General features: G+C 39.2%; 1 protein-coding gene across 1 annotated transcript in view; it reads left to right on the plus strand.

The window, feature by feature from the left end:
- The window catches only part of LOC104466590 (metalloendopeptidase homolog PEX-like), a gene marked incomplete at its 5' end in the record, with an annotated part of 35,282 nt that overhangs the window by 7,102 nt on the left and 5,208 nt on the right, over positions 1–22,972 (plus strand). Inside the window, 6 exons of the mRNA XM_010080068.1 lie at positions 1,945–2,003; positions 13,799–13,853; positions 17,024–17,091; positions 19,126–19,256; positions 22,293–22,358; positions 22,472–22,576. Coding sequence (XP_010078370.1) covers positions 1,945–2,003; positions 13,799–13,853; positions 17,024–17,091; positions 19,126–19,256; positions 22,293–22,358; positions 22,472–22,576 — 484 coding nt within the window. The remainder of the gene's footprint in view (positions 1–1,944; positions 2,004–13,798; positions 13,854–17,023; positions 17,092–19,125; positions 19,257–22,292; positions 22,359–22,471; positions 22,577–22,972) is intronic.

The raw sequence follows: 22,972 nt of genomic DNA on the forward strand, positions 1-22,972 counted from the left end.
TAAGAAGGTTTTGCAAAAAGGGGGTATTTGTTGTCCTGGAAGCCTTTTTCATGCCTAAAAGTTGCTATCTGAGAGAACAGAAAGGCCATTGTAAGTAAAACAAGCCAGCAGGGTGAGGTAGAAGTCACAATGTTATGTGTCTTTGTTCAAACTTAAAGTAAAATCTAAATTAAAGTCATGAGTGGTTCAGATGGATCCTTTTCAGATGGGTTGTCTCCTTGTCAAAAAAGGGACGGAGTCCTCCAGAGCTCTACTGCTAAGCCTGGAGAGCTGGTCCCACCACACAGGTGTCTGGCTTGCATCCTTCAAAACAGTTCAGCTGATTGCTGCTGTGAACAAACATGAAATTGAAATGTAGTTAATTAAGACCCCTAATTTTTTCGTTATCCCCTCACCATAAGCATTTTTTCTTTAATTTTCCATTATCTCATTGCATTACTTCTAACATTTAATCTCTTTATTAGAGAGGAAACAGAAAAAACACCAGAAAACCACCTCACCCTGCTCCTCCCCTTCTGAATCTCCTAGTAAACAAAACAGGGAGAGTTACCTGTGACAATCAGAACCTATAATGTGATGGATGGTTAAGATATTTACATGACATCACCCTTTGCTTTCAGTTGTTAGTTTTTCTACTTGCTGCATTGTAAAATAAGCTGCTCAGCTTTGAAGATGAGAGAAGCAGATAAATTTATTGATAAAAGACAGTGTGCTTCCATTCTAAAACTCTCCCCTTTGTTGTATGGTTTACGTGAGGACATCAGTTACCAGAAAAAACATCAGGATCTGCAGATAACTCATTCATTTGATGGTGCTATTTTTAAAACACAGACCGTGTACGTGAATGTCACTGACATCACACATTTTCTGTGTTCTGATAGATCTTCATTTGTCTTACTCTTTGTTTTGCAGATTCCGTCTCTTCTCTTTGAAATAAATTTTCCAAAGCAATTGCGTTGCATTTACATGGCTTTACAAAACGTTTGAGTAATGCATTGTAAAAGACATCAGGATGTTCCTGTTTGGACATTTGCTAGAATTGGTTCTAATTTATTATGAATTAACAGCTAATTTTTATAATCTTTATTACTTTTCTTTTATCTCAGTTCTTCCATATAAAATCATCAAGTGAAATCTTGGACTCGCTGAACTCAGTTTCATCTGAGGGGATTTTGATCTTGCTGAAGCCCATTGAGATTTTTTCCACTCATATGGGTGACACCACTGTCAATATAGATGAGCTTAGGCTAAGGAAATTAATAAATCCTATTTACTGTTCAAATCTAGATTTCCCCCCAGTATGTATGAGAAATCTAACAATGAGAAGAAATGCTAATATTACTTTTAAAATTTGTGTTGCCTTGCAAGAGGTCCATTTGTTTATGAGCACACTGAGAGCCATGTTCACTGTGTAAGGTACAGAATGTGAAGCTGTTTATTTTGGGCTGCCAGAAAGCACCTGACCATGTTGCCGACATCATTGTAACTGTTTGAGTAGTTGTTCAGCAAAAGCCTTTGAAACCACTCCACTCATTTCAAAATGCTCTCCTCTAATTTCAAGAGGGAGTTTCTCCACACATAGTTGAAAGACACTGAAGAGTTTTCACAGCTGCTCTCAGTGTTGCAGGCTCTGTTCGGTGAACTTCAGTTTGACGGCATGGCAGATCTCACAAGCAAAATGATCGCTTTGAAATAAAACAGATTCGGTAATAGGAAGCTTAACAATTGTTCCTGTTGAACAATAATTGACTATATGCACTTAAAGCCATTAAATAATAGATTTCAAAGTGTGGGTAGCATGTGTTGAAATGGAGAAATACTTTAATGTATCCTAGGTTTTTAACATTTTTTTCTTCCTTCCACTGAGTTTACTTTTTAATCTTCATTCTATTCATAAAGATGTGTAAATATACTGACAGCTGATTTCTTTTGCTCTTACCACAGGTGGTTTACAAGCCCAACTACTGTAAATGCTTTTTATAGTGCATCTACCAACCAGATCAGTGAGTATCTGACTCCTGAGCCTCCTTATAAATTACCTGTTTGGGAAATGTATGTATCAAACTTCAGATAATATCTGTATGGTTTGTGTATTTGTGACTGAAAATCAAAAGCTCAAACCTCATAATTCAGCTGTGAGACATCTTAAGTGAGAGGGTAGTTCTGGAAAAGCAAGGGCTCATGCAAATTTGAATTACTATTGTTTAATGAATTACCCCGTGTCAGCTGAGTTGCAGTGACTCTGTGTGTACTCTGTCCACTGCAAATGTTAGCTTAAATCACTTCTATTAAAGCTTAATGTTTCTGTCTTCTATTTCCTGTAGCAAAAATGTGTACACATACCTCCATAAATACACAGTAACTGTGATAGCAACTCAGTCTTCTAGTATTAATAAATATGTAGCAATAAATGTCACTAGAGGAGACTGATATAGACCAGGAAGCCCAAGAAGTGGTGTCCAGCAGATTTGTTCAAAATGTTCAAGGACAAGGAGTGCTAGCTGTAGTTGACTTTAAATTCTTACCTGTATAGTCTGATGACATTATCTTGTATGTACAGTGCAACATGTCTTATGCTAATTTTAGTTACTGGTTGTTTTTAGAGAGCATAAATCCTGGGTTGGAAGCGTATGAGGTAAAAGAGCTGAGTGTTTCAAAAAGTTTGACGTTTGTTTCCACTTACTTTAATAGGACTTTGCATCAAAAATTTCTAACTGGCTTCAAAAGTCTGTACCAGTATTTCTGTGGATAACAGCGTTATCTTTACCCTGACAATTCACTTTTACTAGCTTTGCAATTTAAATCAGCCAGTCTTGTTCTGTGCCATGGGTCTGGAAGGTGGCTGCTATAACCCCTATGGGCTTGGTCCCCAAGGACAGGCATGTCAAAAAATCTGAGTGACTCCCCCTTTTTCTCCAAATCTCTTTTGGTTGCACAGAGGAGTAGCTTTTGAAAGGCACAAGACTAATGTATTGCAGTGAAGAGCTTACAAGAGAGGACTGGCTATCCGGGTCTGCTGGTATTTGCTCCTACCAATTTCTGTAAACAATTTTTGCCTTCAGACTATTCACTTAAATTCTTTTATGTCCAGCTAAGCTCACTTGTAAAATAAATATGATAATGAAGCAGTTCTTCTGATGAAAATTAGTTCTAGGCCTAGACTGCTCTACCTTAATTAGCGGGCTGCCATCATTAAGCATCCATGTTTTTGTTGCTCATCTGAGGGAGCACTCGAGGCAAATTTCCCTGAGCTGATCACAGCTCTGAGGTACAAGTGAATCACGACAGCTGCTTCTCCTCCTGAACGAAGCACCAGCCGCTGCTGCTGCTTCAGATGTATCATGTGAACGGAGGGGAAGCTCAGTCAGCGCGAAATGAGAACCATTGCTGTTATGTCTTCTTTAATATTGGGCCCTTTCAAGTTTCAGCAGTGTTCAGCTATCTTGCCCTCTCTGCCATGGCACATTAGAGAAAGTTGCAACAAGAGGTTGAAGTCGCTGAAGCTAAATTTCACACTCGCTGTGTCTACCAGTGTCACGAAGCAGAGAGCTGTCAAACGTAACCAATCAGTCATGGGTGTAGAGGCGATTGTGTTTTCTGTCATAACTGCTGACCTTCGTGTACTGCTGGCATCTGACCTTGAAGTTTGGATAGTTCTGCTCACTGTCCTTTTAGGACTTTTCTTAAGAGGAAAAGGATTTAGGTGAAGGAAACCCCCTCCTACCTGAAAGAGAGATACAAATGTAGTCATGCCCTAAAAATTATGCACAATAGGAGAGAAGATTCAAAGCACGGCACAGTACAAATGGTCTTCCACTGCTGGCTGGTGTGATTTGCAGGAGAAGAGGCCCTGTGAGATGTGGGAGGAACATGCTCAGGTCTGAAGGTGCTGACAAATATTTGCCACATCACATCTATTGGGGAAGAACTGCAATGTGGGAGACAGAAGTTTGTGAGCCCATGCACACTCATGTTGCATGATGTTTCTTCTGGGCAAATCACACGCCCAGCAGTTATTACCTCACTGCTTTGCAGCAATGTTTTCACCAATAATCCACAGAAAATTCTCTAGGGGCTAGTGATATACTACAAAAATTGTGGCCTTTTTAAAGTCCCAGTTAAACAACAGAAAAAAGGTTCTACAAAAGAGTCGAGAATAAGAAGTAAGCATGAACTCTAGCAAGTTAAAAGTAAAGCATATATAGCAAGCCCACAAAGTATATATATCAAATATATAGCAAGCCCACAAAGACTTTGAGGACCAACTTTCTAAGAGCATAAGAACTGATAACAAAGCCTTTTTTTCAAATACATAAAGAGGATAAAATTCTTTGCATTGGAAGAGTTTGGGAAGTTCTAATCATGGAGATTTTTCTTATGGGAGGTAAGTCCCAGGAAGGGTTTCAAATTCAGTGTCAATAGAAGGTACTTTAGAAGAAACTAATAAAATTAACTGTGACAAATACAAGGACCAGATAATATTCTATCAGGTTTTTCTAAGGATCTTAGACAAGAAATTACCACACAACCAGCTTTAATGTATAGCTTATCACTTATAGGGGCCTTAGCACAGGAAGAATAGATGAGGCAAGAGTCAAAGCCTTTTTTTCACAAAAGAATCCAGAGGGATCTGCATAAAAAGTCATTCTAGCCCCTATATGAAGGAAACTGGTCATGATGACAACATGAATGAATAAGAGAGAATGAATAAGCATATGATGTAATGGGGAAGAGTCAATGTGACTTTGTTTTTGCTTTTCTTTTAGAAAAAGCTTTTAGAAAAAAATACTTTCTTCATCTATTAGTTTTTTGAAATTCAGAAGGCGAGTAAGTATGCTTGATGTCCTATGTTTATCTCCATAGAACACTTTTGACCAGGTTCTTTCCCAATGATATTAACTGAACATTGTCATGGGACAAGAAGGAAGGTCCTTTCATAAATTAATGACTGATTAAAGATAAGAAAAGGAGATTGGAAAAAATTGCTTATTTTCCAAATAGTTAGAGGGGTGTGTTACGAGAATCTGTGCTGGTCGCTATTAGCAGATGATCTGAAAAAGAGGGTGTAGGGCCTTCTTTTCTGAACAAAAGAACAGACAGATATAACTCGGTCCAGGAGGACAGGTCCCTCTGCTTCTGATTGCTCTAAGGTAGAAAGATAATAGAAAGATATACTAGTAGAAGAGTTACTTCACAGATATGTGCCTGACATTCTTTCACTACACATCTACTACTGATCGCTGATGGAAATAAGAGGATGAAACAGATAGGCTCTTCATCTGCTTGAGTGCCCCTTCTCTTCAGTAAGCAAATTAGATTTTAGTGTGTTCAAGGCACAGCTATTTTTGCTCCTGGTGAATGAGTTTACTAAGAAGGAGAATTTGAGAAATGAGAATTTTAAAAATGTAGAGTAGAATTTTTTTCTGGAAATTATCTTTTACATTATCTGGAAAATACCTTGGTTCCAAAGTTGATTCTAAAAATGAAGACCATTTACTTTGGAAATGGAAATGTACTGTGTGATGTTATCGGCATAACCACAGCAACTCCAAACTTGGTTAGTCACTGAAGGCTTCATGAAAGAGTTTAGAGAAAAAGCAACATCAGTGCCTTAAAGCATGGATTCTGAAAACGAGCTACCATCAGGTACCTGCAGAAGAGGCAGAGAATGTGGAGGTCCTGATCACTTCTGAACTTTGTGAAGATGCTTTTGCTTTCTGTGCTCAGAGCATAGGGAGGTGTCTGATGGAAAGATTACAAATTCTTCTGTCTCTGTGGTCTGTATCACTGACGTGAGCATTAAACAAGAAATCACTGCAATCTCCATATGAGTCCATGCAATCCTCACACACAAGCTGTTAGTGTTTTTTACTTGACTATTCAATTACTTGAAAGAAAAGGTCTTTCTTCACTAAAAGTGAAAATTATTAGAGAGTAGAAACTAGATGGTTTAGAAAGCTATTAGATTTGGGAGAATGCATCAAAACTTGCATGTGCAGTAGATTGTAATAAATTTTGCTGCACTTTAGTGCAAACATCCTTCTGTTGGCTATTGCTTTGTTTAATTTTCATTTCTAAACTATCAATAACTTGAATGGCCAACAATTCTGTTAATATCTCCAAAAGAGGAATAAGTAGATGTATCAAAGCAAGATGCGATGCAAAGAGCAGAGTTAAAAAATATGTTACATATAATTTATCTCGTTATTATATGAGTTTACTCCTGATGTTCTCTTTACATGAGTTCTATTTATTTATGTCCTCTTTTTCCATAATTCAAAGTGTCGTAGATTAACAACCATGCATGTTTATAATGGTTGTTAATAGTTTTTCAATCCTAGTTTGGATCATTTTTCAATTTTCTTTGCATTTGCTCATGAATATCCCCTCAATTATAGGTACTTAACAAGGCCAACAGGTAATGTCATTGCCTTTAGATTCTAAAAAGATATCTAAGTACACTTCACATAATCTAAGCAACATGAATAATGTCTTTTTAATTATCATCACTGGAATACAAGAACACTTTTCAAAAGTCTATTTTAATGAACTCTAGAGCAGTCAACAAATATGTGCTTAAAATAGATACAAGTGATGATCAAAGTATGCTAGCATACTTCTGTTGAAGAGAAGGTTTTATTTCATTACAGCACTAAAATATTGGCCCTTGAATGTGTTTAAGATAGAGGAGAACTGCTCATTAGACATTTGGTGTGTTTGATTTTCTTTCCAAGTGTAAATACAGAATCATAGAATGGTTTGGGTTGGAAGGGACCTTAAGATCGTCTGGTTCCAACCCCCCTGCCATGGGCAGGGACACCTTCTACCAGGCCAGGTTGCTCAAAGCATCTTCCAACCTGGCCTTGAATACCTCCAGGGATGGGGTATCCACAGCTTCTCTGGGCAACCTGTTCTAGTGCCTCACAACCCCCACGGGAAAAAATGTCATCTTTAATCTGAATCTACCCTCTTTCAACTTAAAAATGTTACCTCTCATCCTATCACTACACTTCCTGATAAAGAGTGCCTCCTCATCTTTCCTGTAGGACCTCTTTAAGTGCTGGAAGGCTGCTATAAGGTCTCTGGGGAACCTTTTTTTTTTTCTAGGCTAAACATCCCAACTCCCTCAGCCTGTCCTTATATGGGAGGTGCTCCAGTCCTCTTATCATCTTTGTGGCCCTCCTCTGGACCCACTCCAACAGGTCCATGTCTTTCCTGTGCTGAGGACTCCAGAGCTGGATGCAGTACTCCAGGCGGGGTCTCATGAGAGTTTGTAGAGGGGAAGAATCACCTCCCTTGACCTGCTGGTCACACTTCTCTTGATGCAGCCCAGGACATGGTCGGTTCTCTGGGCTGCAAGGGGACATTGCTGTGTTGTCTTCGGCTTCTCATCTACCAACACTCCCAAGTCCTTCTCCTCAGGGCTGCACTCAATCCATTCTCCTCCCAGCCTGTATTTGTGCTTGGGATTTCCTCAACCCACGTGCAGGACCTTGCACTTGGCCTTGTTGAACTTCATGAGGTTTGCATTGGCCCAGCTCTCAAGCCTGTCCAGGTCCCTCTGGATGGCATCCCTTCCCTCCAGAATGTCCACCACACCACACAGCTTGGTGTTGTTGGCAAACTTGCTGAGAGCGCGCTCGATGCCACTGTCCATGCCTCTGACAAAAATGTTAAACACTGGTCCCAGCACCAACCCCTCTGGAATGCCACTCGTCACCAGTCTCCACTTATGTGTGCTTCTAGAATATATCAACAATGTAACACCTGTCAGTTGTGAACAGTAGTGAAAGGGAGATTTATAGTGAGCTGAGGCAAATGTAAGCAACACACCCATGAAGTGTAAGCTTGAATAGATATATTAGATAATTAACTACTTTTGATATGATCTCTCAAAGTTTATACCTGTGCTCCTTCTAAGTCTTTTATTGCTCATACTGCAGTTCTTTAGTGAAAGTCAAGAGTCCTTTTAGAGAGTGGCTTCATTACATGTTACAGGAAGAAGATATAATCTAAAACAGGATTTTAAAATTACATTCCAGTTAGCATCCATAGAGAAAACCACAGATGACAGCTCATATTAACCAATAAGTATCATCTTTATAGAAAGTGGCATGCAGATATTGATGTTGGCAGCTTGCTGATGCTGTGAGTTGCAAGGGAGAACTCTTATCTTGCCAGGAGCCAGGGAAGCACTGGCAAGCAGCACATGGTTCTGTGGCCGGGGGACGATGAGGGGACTGCACATAGGGGCACTTTCTCTTCCCTTAAGAACTAGACTAATTGGAAGGTTATTGATGAAGTAGTTTCAAGTGTGCCATTAGTTTCCAGGAGGTTAATGAACATAACAAATTTGGGCTGAGCACTTTCTGAGCCCTGTTATTAAGTAAGCTTTAAGTGTTCTTAAGGGAGCCCTCATTTTCATTTTTTCTTGCCTACCAATGACCAGTATTGCTTTATTTAATTATGGTCACAGGTGAAATGATACATGATCCTTACATCAATTTTTTATTTCTTCTTCCTAAAATTCTTATCTATAAATGCTAAAAAAGGAGAACATTTTCTTTGTTATTAGCTTTTTTTTATTTTTTTTTTCTGGGGAATCTAGTGAGTTTTTTCCTTTGGAAAATAAAGATTAAAGTTTCTTGTAAAAACAGGTGTTTTCACAGGTTTCCTGGTCTGTTAGCACACAGTATTCCTTGGCCCCTCACAAGCCATCTCAAGTTTCTCTTCCTGTTGCCCCACTGAGGTTGGGAAATGCTGGGTTCTCTTTTTCATGAGCGGCAAAGAGCAGCCTCTTGTCAGGTGCAGCAGAAAGTGAGTCAAGAATTAAACCAGAGACTGCTGAATCCTCTGCTTTAAGACCATAATTTTTCTTTATCTGCTAGTGAATTTATTCACTACTCCTCAAAGTTAAGCTCTGTATTTATGCATGGCATGGAACAGTTACTTTACCTTACACAATTTATATTTTCTATTCTTACACAATTTATGGTTTTTGTCCTCTTTGTCCAGAGATTGAAACTTGAAATTAAGTGTAAGATTCAGGTCCATGTTATGGCAGAGAGTTTGATCCTAATCACGTACATATAGGTGCTCAAAGCTGTTCGGGATGCTCTACAGCATCCGATATTTCCTCATGTCTGGCGTATCTGAGAAAGAACTTGCAGAAGACTTTTGCCAGTTGAGACTGGCAGCTAGAGCCCATGCAGGACATGCAAAGTAATCTCAAAGGGCACTGGGAAGTGATTCAGTTGTCCAAACAGAAGTCTGTGGCTGTTTTCAGATAACTAACCAACACCATTTTGTCTTCATATTTAATTTCTTATGTGGAATCAGTATCCTTTGTTTATTGAACAGCAGTTAGTCTTCTCCTTATACTTTATCCATTTAAACCCCTCCGAGTTCATTCAATGACACTTGAAAAACAAGTTACAGCTTTTAAACACAATTGGCAGAGTACTCTATGTATCACACAATTTAGCACAGCTGTCTCCTGTATCCACTATTTACATACTGGATTTACTAGCCTGTCAGAAGTTGCTTTAAAAAAACCAACTAATAATTGGAAATTGTAAATGCTCTGAGTTAGAATAAGACTTTACTAGTTCTTGTCTTGCACAGCTTAAAAATCATGCTATATAACTGAATAATGTAGTTGAACTGTAGAATTTGAATTCATATTTAGATTTGAACTCCAAAGTTCCTCATGATTTGGTAAGACATCTCATGTGTTTTTCATTTGCTTCATCCATTATTAGTCTGCATTGTTTTAGTAAATTGTCAGCTGAAATGTGATTGCTTGTGTCTCCTTGGTGAAGAACAATACTATACTGAGTCTCAGGGCATTCACCTGCAAAATGTGTACAATAATACCATAAAGGTATTAGTTGGTAAAAGGATTCATTAATGGAAGGAAAGCCCCTGTAAAAGTAAAAAAAACCCCATTGTTTCAAATTTGAAATACATTTAAAGAAGCTTTATAGCACCTTACTGTGGAGAGAGGCTGAAAATTGATATAATGGATAAAATGAAGCCAGAAGCCTTCAATTAAGTTAAAAGTAGTCCTGTGCAGGTAAAGAGTGGTGTCAGAGCTTCAAAATCAGCATAAATTTAGAGTGAAATATTTGAAGCCAGATGTACTCCACTGTTTGAGATGTCCCATAGGTTCCAGAGCAGTAAGGTGAATAAGAGGAAGTTCAGCAGAGTCACTGCTCAAGGGTACAGGGGATAGGAAAGCCAAAGCCTACCTGGAGATGAATCTGTCAAAGCATGCAAAGAGCACCAAGATATGTTTCTGCAAGTGTAGCAACAGCAGAAAAAAGTCTAGGGAAAATGTGGTCCAATGCTGCATGGGGGCAGGGAACCTGGTGAGAAATGATGTGGAAAAGGCTAAGGTACTCAATGCCTTCATTGCCTCAGTCTTTACTGCTAAGTCTGGCTTACAGAGTCCCAGGCACTTGAGACCACAGGGGAAGTTTGGAGCAAGGAGACTTATTCTCAGTGGAGGAAGAGAAGGTTAGGGAATATTTAAACAGACTGGGCAGACATAAGTCCATGGGCTCTGACAGGGTGCACCTGCAAGTGCTAAAGGAGCTTCCTGATGTCATTGTAAGGCCACTCTTGATTACGCTTGAAAGGTTGTGGTGACTGGGGGAGGTTCCTGAGGACTGGAAGAAAGCAAATGCCACTCCTATCTTCAAGAAGGAAGATCCAGGGAACTTCAGGCTGGTCAGCCTCATATTAATCCCTGTGTACATGATGGAGTAAATCCTGGAAACAGTTTCCTTGACTAGCCTTCTATGATGAGATGACTAGCACAGTGGATGAAGGGAGAGCCGTGAAAGTGATTCATCTCAACTTTAGCGAGACTTCCAGCACTGTCTCCTATAACATCTCAAAGACAAACTGATAAAGAATGGACCAGCCACAGGGATAGTCAGATGGACTGGAAACTGGTTGAACTGTTGGGATTAAAGGGGTGTAGTCAGAACTGATAAGCTCTAAAGTGTTGTGATCAGTGGCACAAAGTCCATCTGGAGGATGATCTAACCTGGCTATTCCACCTTGCCAACTGTGAGGTGCATGGATGTAGGGTATCAGGGCTGTTCTGTGACAGCTTGAAGTTGGCTGTCCAGAGACCTCCCATGCTCCTATGGCATGTGACACCAGTGTGTATCTCAGAATGATGCTGCAGTCCTATGACATTGCTTCAAAAGCACATAGGTTGTAAGAAGGGAAGCATGGCATATTCTGCAAGTGCAGGTCCTGCATACGGCGGATAGTTTTGTGAGGGCTCTGTAATAAGACAACACAGTTTTCTCTCCATGTGCTGTTGATCAGTAATGTCTTTGAGCCTGCACTAGCAATAAAGTGTATGGAGAGAGAGGCTTTCAGCCCATATCCCTCTTCTGGGGTTGTGTAGAGGGAGAAAACATGAAAAGATGCACTACAGGCTAAATTTATGGTAGAAGTGTTAGCTTAAATTATCTTCTTAGTTCCTGTATACATTCCTTAAGATGTGAAACTCTCAGAAGTCTGGTTGACTTACTCCTCCAGATCAGAGCTTTTCTTGCTTGAACTCCAGTGGCATATAGATAATCCTATTAGTATTTATTGCTTCTACAGCCTGCTATGAGCTCTCTGAGTTTTGTTATTAATTCTTGTAAGTACAATGTGCCAAGCAAGCAAGAAACAGACTTCACAAGGGAATTGCCTAAATTGAGGAATTCAAAACAGCGTAAAGTAAGAAATTGTTGGGTGTTTTATCTCCTGTTAAAATTTTAAGGAGATTCTAGGTCTAGGACATGGTTATCCTGGTTCCCTCCAAGGATGACCTAGTTGATGCCCGCCTGAGGGAGACATTGCACACAGAGGGATGCCCTGTGTTGCCGACTCTGAATCTGTTCCTTGTAGTGTTGCAATAGTGGACAAGCACCCTCCCCTCATTTAGTGCTACTAAACTCTGGAGAACAGGACACCATTGCTTTACTAGCTGCCTGAGAATCACTTCCAAAATGAGCCAGAAGCCACTAGAATGTAATACGAATTTAAGAAAAACACAGGGAACTGGAATGTATTATCCAAAATAGGATTTTTTTTTTTTTTTTTTTTTTTAAGTAGGGTGACTGTGCTACCCTGGTTCACATCATCTTCCGTATGGGCTCATTTGTTCGTTTTGACCACAGTTCAATATTTGGAAGAACCAGGCAATGTAGTCCAGACTAGATTTCCAGTTCTTAACACCAGCTCTTAAGTTAGTGTATCAACCATCAATTTTCATCAGGTTGTGTGAGTGTACTGTTACTGTGTAATGTTTAAAAACATACATAGTCAATACTCTTCTGTGTGTGTTGGGAGGCAAAGAGTTAGGTGAGGAAAACTTTGACATTGGTATAGTTGTGTTTTGTAGCACTGGAAAAGCATACGACAGCATGCTTGGAACAACAAAACAGCATCTAGAGAAGTAAGAGGAAAAAAACACTCAGAAAACCACACTTTTTGTAAGCCAATTACAAATAGGTAGTCAAGGCAGCCAGGGAGGAGCAGCAGAAAAAAGCAGATGGGCAGGCCAGAAGGACATGCCACTTGCCACATCATTTGACATGAATTACACCCAGCATATTGTCTTTAATGGCTTTGTAAGGAAAGGTCAAAAGTCTTGCCTGACAGTTTATCTCAGATATAAAGAAATCCATGTTGTATTTATCAGCAGAATACTGAACATGGTCAGAACCAAGTGAATGTGGGTTTTGTTTTGATCTGAGTGGCCAGGTGATTTATTGAAGAGAGATCCATAAGCTGAAGCAGAAGTACCTGGGAAAGCAAGCGAATCACCTGGGTAAACTGGTTCCTCATTGACAAGGTGATGTCGATGTGAGGTAACCTTCAAGGCAGGTGTATGCCCATACTTTATAGATGGGAATTTCTGACATGAGACATCAAATTCCACATGTGGGCTTGGAATGACTGCACTTTTCACCAGCACTTGAAAACTTTGATCATAGGTCTCTGTTTTATTTAGCAGTTCTTTGGGCTGTTGAACTGTTATCACATTCAGCTCCCCTGTCTTCAGAATCATGGCACTGAAATGTTGTCTAGGAATTAGAAATTGACCCCTGATTTTGAGGAACAATTTTGGTTCCTATGTGCAACATCAGTAGTAGAGTGTCTCCACTGGCAGGTTTTTAGTGACTAGTTAGTCTACCAGAAGCAGACAGGTAGTTCCTGTAGCTAGACTGACTCTGCAGCCTTAATAGTCCACAGCTCTCCATTACTAAAATGCCTAAGTATGTTCAATTACCTTTGATTTTCATAGACTGTATAGAATTAGGCTTACATTTTATCACTTCCCGTATGTCTCTTGCTATGGGGAAACCTCAGTAAGCTAACAGTTTCCTAGTTCTTGTTGGATTTTGCCTATACATTATCTGCTGATCTGTCAACATCTGAGGGCAATCCAATAGTTTTCTTCTTTTTCACAGGAAACACTGGGTGTCTATTCACAGAAACACATGCACTTACACACACAGACATGCGTGTAGCCACGGAAGAAAATAAAGTTCTTGCAGTGCAGCATCTTGTTGCCATTGTGGTCCTGAAGGAGGGAGGATCTCTGCTGCTTCTCAAGGATCCTCTCTACTGCATTCTGAAACTACCACCTGAGGGAAAGCTTCTCTAGCAAAACCTTCTGAAATGAAACAAAAGAGGTCATAAAAATCTAAATCCTTGGGCTTTGTGACTGTTATTCAGCTGTATTGAACCAGGGAAGTCACTGTTACTGTTTTTGCTGTTGCAGGATTCCCAGCAGGAGAACTGCAAAAGCCTTTCTTTTGGGGGACAGAGTATCCCAGGTAAGTATGGCACCAGGGAACCTCTTACACCCAGAAATGAGGAATAACAGGGAAAGGTAATGAAAATACGTACAGACAGAGAAGAGGGCATGGAGAAGAAGGCTACACTGCTGAGGAAGACCAACAGGTAGCACACAGGATTCTGTGTTGTCCTTCTGTAGGGAACGCTTGGCCCTTGAGTTGCGTTCTTCGTTGCTGTGTCCTGCTTTTAGTATTGAAAAACCAGACTTTGAAAACTGCTGCTTTGTGTGATAGTTTTTCTTCCCCTTGGGAGCTGTATGTGTTGCTGTTGTCTTAAACCGACGACTGATTTCTCACAGGAATTGCTAATTAAGTGCACCTGAGTGGAAGCGTTTCAATTCTATAGCAAGCAGATGCAGCAATGTGCACATGGCAGGTATTAAAAGAAATTGTAAATCAGGTAACTAACGCTTCCTGAGCAGAAGTGAATACCCTGAGAAGCCATTTATTATCAGTTTATTGTTCACTTTCTGCTAATATCTAAGATTAGCAGTGGGCCTTCACCTGTGGCTGTTGAGGTGTATGAGAATATCTCCATGTGCACAAGTGATTGCCTGAGCAGGCCCATGTGCTACCGTAGCTGAGGAAGAGTAATTATATGTCACATATATTTCATTTTGAAAAATCACTGCTTTTGAGCAGTTAAATAACTTTCTATTTTAGGACAGGATAAGACTGTGAAAAGCTTCTGACAGCAGTTTCTAAGAGTTATTTTGCAGTTATATAAAGCCAGTTACTGGTGAAACATATCCTTAATAGATCTTTGTTAAAAAATAAATCAAAACTTTAGAACATTTTGCATTTGCCATCTTCCAGTCTGGATGTGTCTTGTAAACAGGAAATTCCATGATACGTGTAGAGAGACACATTCAATTTAGGAACAAATGAATTTGCATTCAAAGAGAATTCTTATGAGCCAGATGACTCTCTAAGTGGTAATTGGGGACAGAAGAAAGTCCTTTCTTGTTAAGGTGAACTTGTTTTCTGCTGTGGTTATTGCAGACCTGTTTCCAGCTTTGCTTTCTGAAGAGATCTCTCTGTACTCTGACCTTCTGCTGTAGCGATAAAATTGTGGTTCTTTCAAAGAATTGTACTTTGCTCATTTCTCTTATTTAAAGGTTACCTTAACTTAAATCAGTTTTGCTTGAGTACATATCAAAATGAGATTTAGTAAACAAATGTAGCTGTTTTATATCAGACAACAGATTGCTTTTGTCCTTGAAATATTCTGGATCTGTTTTCTGTATGCTTAAAAGAAACAGTACATGGCACTGGAACAGAAAAATCATCAAAAAGTCATCAGCACTTGCTGGAAAACTGATTTAGCAAATATTTAACATTTAGTGGAGTTTTAGTGTCCAGTTCCTGTATAACCCCTATAAATAGCTACATCTATTTGCATAAAGGGAAGCTAAGTTATCACTTTATGTCTTAGTACATGGAATAGAATACCATTCAAATGCCATCTTTCATAGTTACCATTCTTCAATGCCAGATAAATTGAAATGTAGACTTCAAACTACCTGAGTTGGTAGCTGCCTCTGAGTCTCTGCAGTCCCAGAAAGTCTCCCCTCTAATATGGTACCTGTTGGGCTGTACCTGATCCCCTCCATCTCTGTCCAGCTGTGCCCCAGAAGTGAAGAGCATGAACAGAGCTGGGAGCATTTCTGGCAAAAATGTTGAATTGGACGAAATGCTGAAGGGGGGTCACAGAAGCAAAGGGCAAAGTTCACCCCGAACTTCACCTCATCTTTTGGAGCTGGAGAAAGCCCTAGAAGTGCCCAGGAACCAGCCTGTTCTTTCTCCCTGACACTCCTGTTGACCAAGAACTTTGGAGGAAAAATAAGGGCTTATTGTTTCTTCCTGATCTCTTTACATGTTTTGTGCCATTCTTTTTATACTCCTCTAGCTGCAAAAGATCCTGTATAAACACTTTACTTCAGATATGGAAAAGAAGTCTAGTATAGGGCATTTAGCATGGATAATTATCACTCTGTGCTACACAAGATTACAAATTTGTCACACAAAAGGATGGTATTTCCATTGCTGAAATGTATAATTTTCACCAGCATTTTTTAGTGAAGTTTTGCAGTAGTACAACAGTAAACAGTAGGGAAGATGCTATCACATGCAAATTACTTTTCAGGAAAGAAAAAAACAAAGCGAAGAATTGTCATGAGAACAGGAGGAATTAAATGATATAATACTTTTTGGGCATGACTGAGATGAGCAATTAGTGTGCTGTGGATCATTAGGTCCAGTAATAAGATGTTACTTCAAAACCCTCTGCCTTTTTCCTATTTCAATACAATGTGTTAGAAATACTATAAGCTACTTTGAAGTATGGCATCTCAATAACTGAAATAATTAAAATCACAAAGAACAACTTAACAAATTAAAAATGCATTTAGTAGATCACTTTTCCCCTGTGATATCCACTGCCTTTGATATAAAAAAGCCCTGAACCTTTCCCTCTTTCATTTCTGTTTCTCCCAGGTGCGTGTTTATTTGGATACAATGAGGAAAATACAATTAATTGTCAATTAGGAATACAAAATATTTATTTTTATTCTGTTTCTCTAGTGCATTAGATATGACTGTAGATCATGTCTTATTCCTGGGCAGGTGCAAGAAAATTGTATGACCTCTCTTTTTAAAACTAAAGGGAGATCTGTTTAATGCTTTACGACCTAGAGTCAGTCATTTACAAGTCTGTCTGTTGCACGTCAGTGAAGAATGATTGGAGCTGGCATTATGGAAGCCCATTGCAGCCTTTGATCTATCGTTTTTTCATGATGATGCTAAGAGAATAATTTCAGCTGCAACTTTGTCCTTCTCTCAGTTAGAATATAAACAATGCAGTCAGCTGAAGGAGACATTTTGGAGCTCACATGATGCTAATAAGGGACGTGGTTAGGAGAGTGAACCATCACAGTGCTTTCTAAAGATTTACGTTAAAGGTTGTTTTTAAACAAGTAAGAGTTGTTCATTCAGACTTTCAACAACTTTAAGTCAAAATTGTACGGGTATGATTTTTAGTCCCATATCCCCCTCAGTTTAAATAAATAATGATCTTTCCTGAGATCTTCTGTCTTTTAATGTTCGTATGTGTGGACACTTTCTGAAGAAACTGCTTCTTTGTGTTACAGGTCATTAAGCTATGGTGCCATAGGAGTAATTGTTGGCCATGAGTTTACGCATGGATTTGATAGCAATGGTGAGTATTTGTCCATATGTTGTTAAAATTTTTTTTTTTTACAGAGTTGACAGATTAGAAAGATGACTTCTGTATAAAAAAAATCAGGTTTTTTTATTGGTCTGTTTTTTAACAATGCTGAATTATGTAAAAAAAAAAAAGTAAAATTGTATTTTTTTATTTATTTACATACAATCTTGCTTATCTGAACCAGATTTTGTTTGGTAAAGAATACCATAAGTTTGACACTTTCTGTTTATTTTGAACAGAAACTAAATCAACAACAACATATTCAGAAAGTCCTGGTTGAGGGGGTTGAGGAGGGTAAAGAGATAACTTCTGATAGATAAAAATTGCTTCCAAGAAAACTTTTCTTTTCAGTTTTGACTTTTCTCAAAAGACAGTTACATACCAATATTAAAATACAACACTGGAACAAGAGTGGAACAGAAAACGTATTGCAAAATATGCTTTAAAAAAAAAAAAGAGAAAGAAGAGATGGTCTAAAAATGTCAAACCAACAGTCCTGAAAAACTGGGTGGAGTGGGGCATTACCACCATCTAACTTTGTCTGTCTCATTAAAGTCCTTTTTAAAATCGAGCTCATGGGGAGGGGCAGGGGGAGAGAGAGAGAAACACGAACCTCCTCCTCCAGGGAGCAATTCTGAGTGTCTGACTGATGTTCTGCTCTGAGTCACTGTCTAGAGAAGCCTCTTTCCACTGAAAATATAGGGAGTTTAAGGAAAAGCAGGCTTCTAGCTCGCTGCCTGACTGAAGTTAGGTTGCTTGTGTTGTGTTGCTTTGAATAGCTTTTAAAAAATAAAAGGAAAACCTTGTATCCTGTTGGCATTGCTCAGCAACATTTTGCATAAGCAAACACTTCAGAATGGAGAAATGTTTCTTCACAAATTCCCATCCGCCCTACCACTTCCATGTCATACAGGTTATGGTGTAGCAAGTGCATCCGTGTATTTGAGAGGATAGTCTGATTTTATAAACTTGGCTTCTGGAACTAACCTTCATTTGAGCATAGCATGGTTAAGAGACCCTGCTACAGAGGATGTTACAGAACATGAGTTACCGGACGAGTCTTCGATCCTGCGGTGTGATGTGGATGGCCTGGACTTAGTATTCAGTGCTGACCCAATGTTCCTAAAAGTCTAGCAGTCAGGTCTTATATAGTCTTTTTTTGCAGAGATGTAGACACAAGGCACGTTAGGACTTTCTTCAGAGTAGGTTTAGCTGTCCATGTGTATGTAACCTTGCTCTGTGATTTGCTTCTTTGTTATGACTGAGGAAAGAGAGGTAGGGAGAAGCTAGCAGACACGATACGAAGTGCTGAGGATATTTTCTTTCATCTTTTTATGTCTTTATCTTTTCCCTGTGTGTTCTCTTGTTCGAGAAGACAAATTCCTTAGGTAGTGGTCTGCCTAGGGAAGCATATCTTAGGTTCCTCTCTGACTGGCTGGAGACATACTTGAGATTAGATACTCTCCTAGAAATGAGATGGAGAAGGGGCCTGAGTCTGAATCTTCCACAAGCTATTGCTGTAACCATCCGCCTGGGGAACGGGATGTACGTATCCTCCTTGTTTCCATGAACAGGGTTCAAAAGTTCTGGTTTTGCTCCAAGGCAAAAAATGGAAACTTCATAAGTTTCCATGAAATGGATATTTTTTTCTGGTCAAGCATATAATTAATTAATAATAAATTAGTTATCTTCAGGTTTGCAGAATCAAAGGCATATGGGCTGAGGATGAAAAATACAATTATACTTACAAGAAAGCTCAAATGCCTCTTATGCTATATAATTATAAAACGTACTATAGAAGTCATTAGTCATTACTAATTTACATTATTACAATACATAGAATGGTGGCTTTTCACCACTGACTTGAGTGGGGTCAAGATTTTGCTCACTGATCCTATTAATTTTGTACACACAGTTGCATGGGTACATTCACCTCTCATTTCTATGCCAGTGATAGATTCTAAAACTAGAAAATTATGGGGTTTTCTCCTAAAAACCCATGTTTTCTTTCTTTCTTTTTTTAAGGTCGGAAATATGACAAAAATGGAAATTTAGACCCTTGGTGGACAACTGACTCTGAAGAAAAGTTTAAAGAGAAAACAAAATGCATGATTAATCAATACAACAATTACTACTGGAAGAGAGCTGGCTTACATGTATGTAAAGCATCAGTGATTGAAAGCAGTGGTACATTAGGAGTTTGTTTTTGTTTTTTGTTTTAAGTTATCTTCTTTTAAATCACAACATATTGGGATATTAGGCTAGCAACTACATTTCTCACAACAAATCATTTTTTTAAGTAAATAATTGTGATAAAAATTGTCTGTCAGATTTGATTAGTCTAGTCAAATACCACTACCCACATCCTGATGACAGGGTTAAACCACTTCTCCCCATCGCATCATATTGGAATCAGAGAAAGAATGTGAAGCCACTCATCAGGGCTGGTCTAATTACTCTGAGCATGTTAAATGTCTTCTGAAGATGAGATCCATAATGAAAACTGAGCAGCCACTCTTTTTAAAGAGAAGACTATAATGGCGTGTTTTATAGATTCCTTTAGCAATAACGCCTGTTATTTATTACAGCTATAAAATGGATGCATAAACCCCACTTTACTTCAGATTCAATTCTTGCTATTTCTTCTGTGTGTGCACACAGACCTAATTTGTGTCTGAAATGAAAGGAGTATAATATCAGCGGTTCATAGAAAAGGATTGAGAAAGAAAGTGCAAGCAAATGGTTTCTGTTTCATTGTCTATCAGAGCTATGGGCTTCCCTGAAAAAGTGCACATTATGAAAGTGTCCAAAATGAAGGATAAATCCCAGACCTTCAGAAATCAATAGCTAAAGTTCCGGTAATGTTGGCTAGGACATGATTTTAATCCTAATTTTCAGTGTAAAACACATACCCCACTCCCTACTCAATTTTACCACCTCTACTTACATTTTAGAATCAGAAATACAATTACGTCTTTGCCTTTTAAGAATAGAGAGGTCACACTGAATGCTTAGCAATAATTTTAACACTTTCCCCAGGTTGTTTGTATTAGTTTCAGAGATAACAAGGCCATATGGTAGTCCAGTCTGAAGTCCAACAAGTCAGACTTGAAGTACTTCAATATAAGCTAATTTACAAATAAAAATTCTCAGACTCATTCCTGAGTATCTGTAGGACAAAACCTTTCAATACAAAAATACTTCTTAAAGAAGGTCATTAAAACCTTTCACAAGGTTGTGATTGAGCCCTTCCCATGCTCCTGCCATTGTCTTGGTCGTTCCTTTTACCTTCTGTGGTGTCTTTTGAGACAGTAGATGGAGTAGATCTGAATTTCCCCTCCAGTGTAGCTGTTGCCTTTGAAGTCCATGGATGGGCTTACTAGAGAGATCCTGTAACCCACAGCCTTGTCATCCACAGGGCTTTTCCCTCCTATTTCTGTGGGATAACCTAAAGCACTTTTTCAGTGATAGAAGAGAAATCTTGATATTTTCTGCTGTATTTTATAGCTTCTGTATGAAGAGCTATGCATGCAAAGAACATTTTTTTTGCCTGACATTTATATCAATATTTGTACATTCTGCAGATCTTTTACCCTTGTACCAATATTTTACATGGATCGGGGAATCTATTTACTCTTCTTTATCACTCAGTTTGCAATAAAAATATTTTCAGGAAAGAAGCGTAATGAAAGAAAAAGTGGATATGGAAATAGCTTCAGAGTGCAGTAATCACATAAAGTCATCTGATCAAATAAAGGGCTTATCGTGGTCCCTGAGCCCTGTCATGAGCTGTCTGTACATAATAGTCTCAGATACCTGACCCAGAGCTGCCTGAGGTCAGTGGAAAGACTTCTTCCACTTATTAAAATGGCCTATGGCCCAAGTGCCACTGCTAGGTTACTCTCATCTTATGCTCTAAATCATTCTACTTCACAAGCCCACTGCAGGAAAAAATTATGAGTAGGCACGCCAGGAGAAAAGGCAGCTGGTGTGTATGCATGTTCCCTGGTGTCCCAGCACCTTTTCTCCTAAAAGCCTGTCTCCCACCTCCATCTCCAGCCTCCTTAGGGGAGGGAGGGCTGGCAGGAAGGGGGTGCACTTTCCTCTACTGATCCCATTTCTCCTTTGTACACCCTTGGGTGCAACACTGGATCCAAGGCAACAAGCAAAATGGCTTGAGTCCAACCTGGGTTCTCATCTGCGCTGAGTGATGGGGCTGTGCACATATACCTGGGTATCCCCTAGGTCCTTTTACTTCTTCTCCCCCATTTTCCCATCTTTTGCCATCCTGAAACCAAGGTGGGTCCTGATGCCAGCCCTGCTATACTCATCCCTGTGGCATGGGAGAGCCTGTCATCAGAGAATTTGCAGGACTGCGTTGACCTTCAGAGCTCTGCTCAAAACTGTGCTCAACTACCTTGCTCATTCAAGGCATAGTAGAGAGTAAAACCACTTAATTACAAATACAGTTTGTTAACACTAAGACCCTAGTAGGCTGGGTGATCAGAGATAATGCTGCACTTGCAGAAATGAGGATTTCTTCATAATGATCTTGCACTTGGTAATATCAGGGGACTGGCTTTTTATGAAAGTTTAGGTAGTACTGCTTCTTGCAATATATTCTTGTTGCTATTGCTCTTGCTCTTTGAATCAATACTAGGGAAAAGCAATGTGCATCTCCTTTGTGGATATTTTTAGAGCACTGAATATACTATTAATTTCAATTCTGTCTCTGACAGCTATTTTTAATTACACTGTTCTGTGTTATGACTTAAAAGTTATTTTAGCATCCCAGTAGTATATAAAGAGTTATGCAGAGAAAGAAACATAGCCTTTTAGATAAAAGTTTAAGAAAAGGGCTACTGGATCTCACATGCAACCAGAGAAAAACAGTCTTCAGGGGAAAATTATTGATGTTCAGATCAAAGATCAGGGACTGGATTCTTGAGTGCATTTTATTTACTACATTTTGTGCTACAGAGATCTAAGACTAGAGCCAGGATAACTCATCACAGAGAATTGTTTACTGACAGTTTTCATATTAAAACACAGTTTTTTTAACCAGAGATATGATGGTTGAAATTGCCTGAGGTCGTTATCACCTTGGTTTATTTTTTCCCCTATTTCTTGAAGTTGATTAAGAAGGAGGTTCAGAAACTAATCAAATGACCGATATTCTTTCCTTCTGCCAGGTGAAAGGCAAGAGGACTTTGGCAGAAAACATTGCAGATAATGGAGGTTTGCGAGAGGCTTTCAGGGTAAGTAGATGAAAAATATCTGAAACATAGTATTATCTAAACAAAAAAAAAAAAAAAAAAGAAAAGAAAACCTGTGGTTAGGCTCCATGTCGCTGACATCTCTTTCTTATCAGGCATACAGGAGATGGATTGCAGAAAAGAGGGGAGGAGAAGAGGAGCCTTTACTACCAGGCCTTGAGTTCACACACAACCAGCTTTTCTTTCTGAGTTATGCCCATGTGAGTAGTACTAATGTGTTTCAAGTCCCCATTTATTAACCTGCACAATGTACAGTGCAGAGATTAGACTGCTTTGTTTCAAGGATCTACACCAGACAAACCCAGACTTTTCACGGTATAAGCAGAGACTTCTTCTCACAGGACTATTATGTCTTTTCTCTTTCTCTCTTTGTCCTCATCTATCTAGCCATGGTGCTAGAACTGATGACATTATTCTCGATTTTGCACAGTGTTGTCATGGCAGCTTTCTTTCCTCTTGCTGCTTCCCTCAGCTGCAAGGCTCTTCTTGCACGTATTGACACCTTAACCTCTTTCCATTTTAGATTCCCAGATTTCTGGTGCTTGCCATATGCAGCACTTTCTGACTGCTTCCACCACAGACTCCTGTTGTAACTA

Source organism: Pterocles gutturalis, unplaced genomic scaffold, assembly GCF_000699245.1.
Source record: "Pterocles gutturalis isolate BGI_N339 unplaced genomic scaffold, ASM69924v1 scaffold50199, whole genome shotgun sequence".
NCBI classification, from domain to species: Eukaryota; Metazoa; Chordata; class Aves; order Pterocliformes; family Pteroclidae; genus Pterocles; species Pterocles gutturalis.